This window comes from Notothenia coriiceps, unplaced genomic scaffold (assembly GCF_000735185.1).
Source record: "Notothenia coriiceps isolate Sejong01 unplaced genomic scaffold, NC01 NC01_scaffold00003522, whole genome shotgun sequence".
In the NCBI taxonomy this organism is placed as follows: domain Eukaryota; kingdom Metazoa; phylum Chordata; class Actinopteri; order Perciformes; family Nototheniidae; genus Notothenia; species Notothenia coriiceps.
This window is the reverse complement of record NW_011336223.1, coordinates 60,850-71,706: the sequence shown is the minus strand read 5'-3', so window position 1 is coordinate 71,706 and position 10,857 is coordinate 60,850. Positions and strand designations below refer to the sequence as shown.

The 10,857-nt window shown below is 43.7% G+C and overlaps 1 protein-coding gene across 3 annotated transcripts; it reads right to left on the bottom strand.

The window, feature by feature from the left end:
• Positions 1 to 1,349: 1,349 nt before the first annotated feature.
• On the bottom strand, positions 1,350 to 9,576 carry LOC104941581 (ankyrin-1-like). Of its 3 annotated transcripts, XM_010766703.1 has the most exons (6): positions 8,940 to 9,576; positions 8,461 to 8,809; positions 6,296 to 6,379; positions 5,851 to 5,994; positions 4,579 to 4,677; positions 1,350 to 3,374 (listed from the first exon to the last, which is right to left on the bottom strand). In XM_010766703.1, exons 1-5 carry the CDS (start codon positions 9,551 to 9,553, stop codon positions 4,606 to 4,608), a joined length of 1,263 nt encoding a protein of 420 aa, XP_010765005.1. In that variant the 5' UTR covers positions 9,554 to 9,576; the 3' UTR covers positions 1,350 to 3,374; positions 4,579 to 4,605. The 3 variants fall into 3 exon arrangements, with proteins under 3 accessions (XP_010765005.1, XP_010765006.1, XP_010765007.1); XM_010766704.1 differs by lacking the exons at positions 8,461 to 8,809; positions 8,940 to 9,576 and adding an exon at positions 7,262 to 8,077; XM_010766705.1 differs by lacking the exons at positions 4,579 to 4,677; positions 8,461 to 8,809; positions 8,940 to 9,576 and adding an exon at positions 7,262 to 8,070.
• Positions 9,577 to 10,857: the final 1,281 nt, after the last annotated feature.

Sequence of the window (10,857 nt, the reverse complement as noted above, 5' to 3'; positions counted from 1 at the left end):
CGTGTGCCTTGGTCAGTCTCTACATTTTCTGTGCATGTGCGCAGTTGCATTCCTTAGTATTGAGTAATATGCTATTGCGTTAATAATGTCTTCAATCCATTCTAAAGGAATATACATGTGTTCTCTAGTTTTTGCAACAGTTAATATTTTTGCATGAACTTGGTGCATGGCATCATCTCCTTTGTCCCTCAGTGCAGGGCTTTCCATTGTTCATTTTTGTGATGTAACCACTCCTCCTCTGTTGCACTTAGTTGGACTCCTCCTTTCAAACTGTGTTCACTCTGTCACCATGTGTAAGCCTTATAATCGGCTCAGTCTTATATTTGGTAAAAGGGGCAGAAATAGATAGGGTTAGGTTGTGTTGAGGAAAAATGCTTGTCATCTTGAAAGACTAACCGTCGGAGGCACTAAAAGCCTTCCCGCAATAGTTCCATCGAACTTCAAAGTGCTCCATCTTAGTGTGTTTTCATCCGACCCCCCCTCCCCGAGCTCAACCCTGACATCAGCAGCAGCTCCATAAATGGCTCCTGCTTCAGAAAGCAACTCAAGCATACCTTAATTATAAGCCCTTGAAGAGCAAACCGTGCATAAGGGGTTATACAATTACACTACTGTGTAATCTCTTTTGACATCTAAACTTTTTAAAAAACACAACAAAATGAAAAATAAAATCTGATGCAGGGATATTTGTAAAAATATCCAAAACCTATTTTAGGTTTCTCTCTTTAAATCTCTTCTATTCCATGGTTTCTATGAATGTTTGCAATGAATATTGATGATCAACAGCAGTTACTGAGTTGAAACAACAGAGTTAATACCCTACCCTCTACTAGTGTACACAGCCACAAAGATGACTACTTTATAACAAGACTTATAATATACCATGAATTTACATTCATCATCTCTGGCTGTGAAGCCGTACTAAAACAAACACATTTTGATTGGTGGTTATTGCAACATTTTTGTGACGGACATTTTTTCCACAAGAAAGCATTCAATGTCTAACATAATGTTTGAAATAAATGCATGTAGATAACAGATATCATGTGAGATGGCACGCGTATTGAGGTAAATCAACTTTAAAAAATATATGTGAATTAGAGTTATAATCTCAGAGCTTTTGCTCTTTGTCCATTTGTAATATTACGTCCTGCAATATTATCACAACTTTCGAAGTGTCCCAATATCAAGGACTGAATGTGTGACATTAAAATCACACACACACACGACACACTCACACACACAAACAATAGGATTTCTTTCAAGGTGCATATGAATGTAAATAAGATTTGAAAGCTAGTACTAAACATACATTTCATAGTGAAAAAACCGACACTGGGCACTTTGCAGATGGGTCAGCTGGTACGAGGCCATACCAATATGTGCCCAGTGTTAGTCAGTTTATTATAATGTTGCAAGGTGATGAAATGTAGAATACTAATGTACTGACATCATTCTGCATGGAGTGAGGAGTAGCATAAAGCTGTGATTAAAAGATTGTAAGCCTGAGCTTTGGAAGAACATGATCTGCGATCGTAAAATCCTCTCTGTCACTCAAACACATGCACACAAACAATCCTTTCCTTTCATAAGCAGTTATTGCTTCTTCTGATGTACAGTTAAGACAGTAAATCATGACAAAAAAAGACATAACACCAAAGAAAGGAGTGAAGCGAGAGACATGCTTTGGGAGGGGTCAGGCTCACAGTTGCGGGTCAGTATTACAGTTTCTCATCACAGTGATTGGCGACTGACTGTCTTTGCTACTTTCCAAACAAGGAGACAAACATGAAAGCTCAACACGTCCTCGACCCTCGATCCAACACTTTCCTTTCTCCAGCTAACTCTGTTTCCCAGTCAAACCAGTGTGCTACATTATTACCAGCATTTCAGTGACTTTACTCTCATCAAGGGACATCTACTGGTGGGGGTGAGATGGTCTATAAGTGCACCTTATGTGTGGTGGTGTCAAATACTGCATGATGAGGTCAAACACGCACTGCTACGAGCTGAATGTGAGATCCTGCCCCCTGCTGGAGGAGGACAGGACTGCTACATCTACTCTGAGAGGCTGACTGGAGGGGGGAGAGGTAGGGCTTTAAGGGCAAGATTTAGGGTAAGGGTATTGTGGTTTTGGTTCAGATAGACACCTGATTAACAGAAACCTCACATTTACGGCACACTGGGGACAAGAAAAGGCGGAGGAGTGGGATAGTAGGTTAATCTGTCCCTCATCATAAATCTCTTTTTCACCTTCTCCACAAGGCAAACCACTCTGAGGGAAGGTTAGGGAGGCAGGTTCACTGCAGAAACCAGCCTCCCAAAGCTCGAAAACCCCACAGTACAGTTAACTGACCTACAGTATGTCTTCCCTCTACAGTTTGACATGTCAAAAGCAAAAGGGTTGAAGCACATGAAAAGCACAAAGACAACCTGACACACAAAAATGCAACGTTTAAAAACAGGCATAGCGACACGACATTTGCTTGTTCTTGTACCCACAAAGATCTCAGGATATATAGAATAATATATAGGTTCAGACCGACGGAACAAACCAAACAAGAAAAACGGGGAATAATTTCTTATGTACCTGAAACAGCAGCATCAGTGGCATCGCATAAGGATCTTAAAACATAAACAACACACGTAACACACAGTCACGTAGAGCATTTTAGTGCATACGATATTATGTACAACACTGATATCCTTGGGTGATAATTGTAGCTTTACTGGACTTTGAGAGCACTGGGACAGGTTTAAAACTAGTTTGGGGGCTCTTAGCTGGAAGAGTGTGGCAGAGAGGAGGTGGAGTAACCTGTTGCCTAGAGATTATGTATTTCTCAGTATTTTAGTTTCCCCTTTTCTTAAGTTTGACTGATGAAGTTTTCACCCGTTGGTTTAAAAACGGGCCAGTTATTGACCATACCCAACATTGCATGCCTGTCCCATACAGCAGTGTGTCCTCCCCATCCCTCCCCACCCCTATATTCCCTCAGTATTTGTAGTTAAAGACAGGCCATGCAGCAGCAGTCACTCATGCTGATACAGATAACAGGAAGCACATTTTGGTTGCTAGTATTTTTTTTTTTGTGTTTGGTTTTTGTTTTATACGAAATCATGCTTCTAGCCTAGTAGTAGATGTATTTTTTTCCCACAGTTTCTTTAAAAAAAAAAAGGTAATAAAAACTACGAGTAATTCTGTATCCTTCTCTTCCAGTGCGTGCTGATAGTCGGCAAAGCCGCTATGGTTGTGGCGTTGCCGTTCATTTCTGTCTGTTTGCCTTTTAATGTGTGTTCTTCCTCCTGTCAGCTGCTGCTGGTCATGTGTCCATGTAGGATGGTTTTGGTGAAGTGGTTGAATCCTGTGGAGAACTCTGTGGAGACAAGGAAACACGTTGATTTAGATACAACCAGGAATCTACGGAGCAGACATGCAGGTTGCAGTAAGTCAATGCAAAAGTGAGTATACGCAGTCTTTCAATTTGCCTTGGCTAAACTGTCCATATTGGAAATTCCCAACAGTTAAAGCTGAACTGAATTCCTCTCTAATTCTGATCAATGTTATACTTCATAAAACAGCACATTGTTTCTGCAGAAGCATTAAAGCAAAAATGGTTGGCAGAAGTGGTTTAACATTCAGTAGGGAGTCACTTGACGTATCAGTAATATCAGGAATGTCATGGCCTTTATGTTAGAAAGGGCAAGTCACAGATGCACACGCATACACACACACACACACACTCACAAATACACTCACGCGCACACACACTGCAGTGGCTCCAGATAGCAACTGGCTTTGCAGCTTTGACCTTGGAGCTGACACATTACAAGTACCTTTTTGGTTGCTTGTTTTGCTGAGTGCTCACTGTGCCAACCCTTTTTCCAGCTTGTTACAGCATGCATGAAGAAATAAACTGGCCTGACATTATTTATAGCTGAACAATGATGCTCTACTTGCGTCAAACTTGCGTCGTTTGTCTGTATGGCATTATATTGAGTGCACATAAACTAGTTTTTACAAATACATAAATGACACATTTTAGAGAAATTGTTATTACACAAAGAACAATTTATTTTAAGCAAACCAAAATCAATGATGTGCCCAATGCGATTTTAATCACCAATATAACTCCATACATTTAAAGTAAAGCATTTTGCCAAAGGCGAGCAGCCTCAACTTCTATTGTTTAGGTTGTAAAAACGGGGAGGTAGGTATTGCAAAAATAAAATGAATAAGGAATAAAGTATCACTTCTGCATTAATGCTGACAATTTATAACACAATAAATTACTTTTAAGATATATTTAAAAATCGTTTTCATGGAAATTCCCCATTTTCTGAGACTTTAATTGAGTTGTTCAACTGATCCGACAGTCTTCAATCCTTATTCTTTTTCTGTGTTAAAAATAATTTTTTACCCTTTGTTAAACTGAACATTTATTTTGCTGTGCCAGAATCACGTTACAAGTCATTAGTATTGAATTAAAAAAGGTACATTCAGATACATTTAACCCAGAGAGACTGGATTAAATGGTCTAGCCCACAGGTCAGACGAGGCGCTGTGGGTCAGTCCCGTACCTGCAGGGACGCAGCACTCACTCTGCCTCATTGCTTAACTCTCCGCAGACTGGCACATTTCACTATCTGAGCACCTTTCTTCACATCCACAGAATCGGGCTACATCAGGGGGGAAGGGGTTGGCAGCAGAAGAGGTGCAAGGGTTGAGAAGAGGTGGGATGAAGGGAGCCCGAACAACAGGTTGAGGGAACATTAGTAAGGGAGAGTGAAATAAAGGAGACATGACAGATGAGGAAAGGAAACAGAAATGGAACAACAGGGGAAAGAAGCAGTCCCACAAGAAAAGAGAGGACAGGAAATGAACAGGAAAAACAGATGTAATAGAAATGTGAGAAACAAATACGTGAAGGAAGGGGACAGAGGGGGGAAAAAAAGAAATTATGTATAAACAATCGAGCAAGGACAAAGTGATTGGGTGGCAGTTGGAAAGACAGTTGAAGATAAGAGCCCATCAGATAGTCTTTGGGTTTCAGAGAAGACCTGCATCAAATAGTATTTACAAACATATTTTTACAATTAATTTTTCATATTCAGATGGGTGGGATTTGACAACAAAGGACCCTAATATTCTGAATTGATTTCATGTGTTTAATCATCTGCCACATTTTGCAGGTAACGTTGAAAAAAATGTGTAAATAATATTTGACCCAGCTCTGACACAGAGAGTCTTGCATGTTTGAGTGATACAGCACACAGTCACAGTTGAAGGACTATAAACTTTAATGAAGGCAGAAAAGACAAGTGTCAGTCATTGAGATAACTGATGGGGACAAAATTGAAAATATAGCCACTGCATGGAGCCACAATCAATTCACTCAGTCATTAATGTATATGAAACAAACAATGATAAGTGTAGGTGCGGCTTAGTGATGACTAAAGTGATGAAAGTCTGAATGGACCGGTAAACTGTTAGCAAAAACAGCACCAGAGCAAAGGGAACTCATTTGTTCCTCCTGCATGCAGAAGATGAACATGAGGTAATCATGTTTAGGTGAAGACTAATGTAACAGAAGGTCAGCAGTCAAACAAATAACCAAACAAACTTAGCATTCAATCCTCACTCGTGATTTAGGACTTAATAATATCAAAGGACACAAACTGTTCTCAGCCTGTTGTGTTGAAGCTCATGCAGGTTATTCAAAGACTGTCGGGAAATGCCTGGGATACCACGATGAGACTTTCAAGCTTACTTCAGAGCCCAATAAACTAGCTGTACATTAAATCAGACAGGCCCTCATCAGATGGTCGGCTGCCTGCCGATCAGAAGCCCACCTTGCTGCTGTCCCGGCCCAGGATGGCGTAGCTCATGAACTGCTCTGCATCAAGCTCCAGCTCGTTGTCGTCCTGCAGAGAACCATCCTCCTGAACCCCCTCCTCAACTGAACCCTTCCCTCTGCGCACAACCTTACGCACAATCTATCAGATACACACATGTACACAAGGGGGTGGGAGAGAGTGATGGATGGAGGCAGAGAGTGGGAATAAGGCAGTGAAAAGACAGAGTTGGTGAAATATAAAAGAAATGGAGGAAATGTCTATATTTGTGGATACAAACAGTGTAATAGAGTGATACTTTTTATGATGAACCAAACATCCACATAAGTGATTATCAGCTTAATAATCAATTATGTGGAGAGGTGTTGAGTGAGTATTGTGACACTGACAAAGTAGAAAACAATTTGAGAAAACAGTGTACAAATATGTTGCAATGGCTGACCTTTTTTGTGACAATGTTTCCATGTTCATCTGTGAACTGTTCCTCGCTTACATGCTCCCCAGGAAGATCTTCAACCTCATCGCCCTGCGGTAATACACATATTTGCATCCTTAAATTATGTTTTTAAATAAATTGCACTTCCAACATTAAGGTGCAACTGCTACAATATATGACTATCCACAGTACAAAGGAAACTCAGGAGGATTTTATGGCCCTGATGCAAGTTAATATAGAGGCTGTGTCATTGCAGTGTAATAACATGCATGCCATAAACTCCTCCACTAACTGGAAACATGACACAGGGGTGAGGGGTTAGAGGGGTTGTTTGTAGAAGCATGTAAATCAGACAGTTGGGATCTGTGGTGTTTCTTAGCGACATTAATAATTACAGATGATAAGGATCATGTCAATGCTGTTATAGCCCCTACTAATTTGCAGCGTGTCTACAGAGCTATATATAAGCTTAAAGGCATTCCTACAGCCAGAGGAGGACAAAGGCCAGTCCGGCCTGTGAAGACCAGAATAAAACATGTCAACAGAGATACTTTAGGAAGTGTCCAAACGTGTTGAGGCCAGCATAATCTATATACATATGTAACAGCAGAAAATACCTTTAGCAACATTTGCATAACAAATTGTTGTTAGTCAAAGTGAAACAAATGAATAGAAGGTGAATTATTATTATTATGTATTCCTTCAATTCCCTTTTCCTTATTGCCATATACAATTATTCCTCATGTACAGAATGTCCTCAGTTAATCCTCACTGCAGCTTTTGTTACACCCACTCCACTCCAGTGCAGTAAAGCCTGTACAACCATTTACCCAATTACCATGAACCTATCCTGTATCACTGCAAATACACTGCTGCCTTAAGCCTTTCACCAAAACACCATCTCTCCCCTGTTTCCTGCATGTACATTTCCTCAAATTGGGCTCCAAAGGTCCTCTAGCCCTCGCCCTGTACCTTGAGGATGACTCTGCGGCGGACCACTCTGGTGGTGACGTTCTCCTCTTCATCGGCCACTCCCTCGCCCTCCCCGAGCTCGCTGTCCAGCTGAGCATGTATGTAGGTGAGCACAGACCGCACGGAGCCGCTGGCTATGTGGAGGACATTCTGACAGCTGATGACCAGGAAGGCCAGTAGCACGAAGCTGAAGAGGAGCTCTGTCACCAGGGCCCACATCGCCTCGCTCTGATCCCCGGCAAATCAACACAGAACCACCCACGATAATACAGGCCCTCAGTGAGTCCCGTTTCCAATGCAGCTCAGCTGGCGCAAAAGGCAACAGCTGCAGCGTGCGGCCTTCTATCACGGGTTCAGTTAAAGATGGATTGTTTGTAGTTCATGTCCTTCCTCCATTAGTTGTGGCAGTGGGCATTTCCCTTGGGGATCTATTCCTTTTCCTTCCCCCAGGCAGGCCAGGAGTATCCACTCAATGACATCAAATCCAAGCAAACACAACTTTGGGAGTCTTCTATTCCCACCTCTCTCTCTTTCTGACCATGTGATCTGTGGGCTTTAAATACCTCTGGCTTCTCCGCTCTGCTCTGTTTGCTGTGGTAAGAGCACTGAGAAACTTGTCCCCTGACTTCTTCAGGTACTTTAACTACAAACTATTTCTAATCCTTAAACCTCAGTAGTTTCTCAAAAAAACACCACTCTGCAGATACAATTGTGCAACGCACTGCCTCTATACTCAACTAAGCCAAACTAAAGACTTTTTTTCACCAGAATGAACAACAAATGCCCTAAAGGGAACTTTTCATTGCTGCTCTTGTACAGTTTTACAGCTGATTTTGTCAGTGTTGAGTGCCAGAGTAAGTTAGCACGTGGAAATGTTTGGGGTGGGGGGGGATCATGTAACATGAGTGGGACAGTGAGAATGTTTGCTATATTTGGCCCGACTGTTTGTGCCCATCTTAGGCCCTAGACTGTGTGTGCGCGTGTGTGCGCGTGTGTGTGAATGTTCGATGTTTTTTTCCAGGATTTATCATTAATCTAATCTAAATCTGATTTGTTTAATGTTGAAATAAGTTTATAGACATTGCATTACAGCAGTTCAAGTCTCATGTGTCGCTCTCTCCAAAGTGAAAAATCGTATAACATTTCACATTACACAGTGACATGCCTCTTATTTGGTATGGGAGGAACGACACACTCACCTGGCCCTTCAGGCGCACGTCATCCCAGGCCCTCAGCTCTGGTACCCTGTGCGGGAAGCCCAAACCCTTCTCAAATGGCTGGGTACCTCTGAAGTGCCCTCGTAAGATCTCCGAGTGCCCCATGTCCCTCACCGGCTGAAGTAAGGCCTCCTGGGACATGTGGGACGGGTCTCCACCCACAGCGTTACATACTGACGATATCATGCCTTCCATGGCCTGCCTGGGTTTAGGTTGCGTGCCCACCCAGGCCTGTGTAGGGTCAGTGACAGGGATCCACCCCGGGCCTGACTGTTCCTGCAGGTAGGAAAGGAAAGAGCCTCCACCACCTCCGTTTCCACCATTACCTGACCTGGAAGGGGAGAGTGGATCAATGTGGAGATGGTACATGTCATTAGTATGCTTACGTTAAACAACTATTAATAACCCCTTAGCGGTCACCTCCTTTGTAAGAAAGAAAAATCTGTTCACCACTAACTCACCTGTCTCCATTCCGGTCTGCAACACAGCTCAGACCAGGTGACTCACTCAGCCGAGCATACACCCTTTGCTGTCCTGCAACAAGAGAAAGCCCTTCCTCTGAGCCCGTCCCTCCTCCTCCTCTTCCTCCTCCTCCTCTTCTTCCAGCTCCATCTCCGCCAGCCGTACTTGTGACTGCTGATATCTCCGAACTTGCCCCTGACCTCTGACAATTGTTCAGCCCGTTAAGATTGATCCCGGCGATGGTGCCCACAAGCGAGGCTGGTGTTGCAGTGCTGAGCGACTCAACGCCCATCTCTGAATCGTCTTCGGGCAGCTCAATGGATCCACTCAGCACCCCACCCCCTCCGCTGGCTGCGCTGGCCTGACTGGCCGGCCGACCCAGACTTCCGTACGGCAGCCCCAGGAGGCCCTCTGAATCGTCAGCATTGCTGCACTCCAGCGAGGAATCCTCCACAGGCACCAGGGAAGGGCTGTTGCCTGTTGGCCACACCTGCACATCAGACATCTCCATGAGGGTGTCTTCTTCTGTGGTGGCAATAGGTGCACAGTCCAGACTGGAGACTTCCTGCCAGTAAGGCTCAGCGCCCAGCGGGGAGGGCAGGCTGTACTGCATGGAGGCCGGTGAGAGAAGCTCGTCCTGCACGAGCCCATAACCTGGAGCGAGACAGAGAGAGGCACACTGACACCCGGCCCCCCGCCTCGCTCCCCACCTCACCCCCACAGCACCGGGACCACGGGAGGGGGGTAAGCTCCCCTGCCCAGGAGCTGGGGAACTAGGGGGGAGTGGGGGAGTAGAGGTGGCTGAAGGGACAAATGGGAGAGAAGTGGGGAAGGAGAGAGGGGAGGGCCAAGACAATAGGAGCTAGAATAAAGGTGCAAGGAGCTTAGGACAAGAGGGCAAGGGCAGCTTTTAGAAGAGGGTTTGTCAAGCTCGACCAGCCAGCGCTGACTGTGAGAGCAGCAGCGGCAGCAGCAGCAGACACAGCCGGACGCACTGACTGACACTTTGTTTTGGACCTAGCAGTGGCTGATGCTGCTCTGCTGGCTGCCACCTGCAGGAAGCTGTCAGGAATCAATGCCTCTGCCCCAAACCCGGGGCGATGACACACACCTGTCCAGCAGGGACGCACACTTGACACACATACACATGCCATAAACACACTTGCTCACTCTCATACGATCACACTCATACTCAGATATGCATGCATTCAAACCCACTCGGAAAAACAGGCAGGTTAATATCATTGTCAGGCTGGATAGCATGCACGCAGGCAATCTCATTCTCTCCTCACACACACACACATCAGCTCACTCCACCCAGCTGCTTGCACTCATATTGACACATATTTATTATAATACATTCAATGTAACACAGCTATATAAACATATAACGTAAGGTACTGCTGATATATGCAAACACATACACTTGATTTTCCTTCTGATGTGAAAGTCACATGGTTGCTGCCTCAAACATTGATTTGAATGAGTATTTCAACTGCAATTATATCAATTAGAAAAACTGCACATCGATAATGGGCTTTGGACTCAGGTCACTCCTTCAACTGCCTTGAACACCCTTTGTGACAATATCTTTCTCTTTGTAAAAGCAGACCTGGCATGATAGAGCACAGTGTCCCAGCAGCAGGAATGTTTTTTTTTTATTGAGATAGTAACTTTACATTGCATATAAGGGAAGATAAATCCAGTTGAAAACTATGAAGAATGCACTATATACACAATATGCCTTATTTTATGCTAAATACATAACTTAAAAAATGTTGAATAGTTTAAGTAAATGATTAATGGGAATGTATGTTAACTAAAGTGTGAGTGGCACCATGACTAACACTACAGGATGTCTTACCAGGAAGTACATTAACCAGACGATGATATAGGAGATGTTGTGCAGGGCAGAGT

Coding starts and splice junctions, on each gene's coding strand:
- LOC104941581 (XM_010766703.1), bottom strand. CDS start 9,553: ATGCAGTACAGCCTGCCCTCCCCGCTGGGCGCTGAGCCTTACTGGCAG. Junction 8,810..8,939: donor GCAGACCGGAATGGAGACAG/GTGAGTTAGTGG, acceptor CTCCCCTTCCAG/GTCAGGTAATGGTGGAAACG. Junction 4,678..5,850: donor TGGGCCGGGACAGCAGCAAG/GTGGGCTTCTGA, acceptor CCCCTGATGTAG/CCCGATTCTGTGGATGTGAA.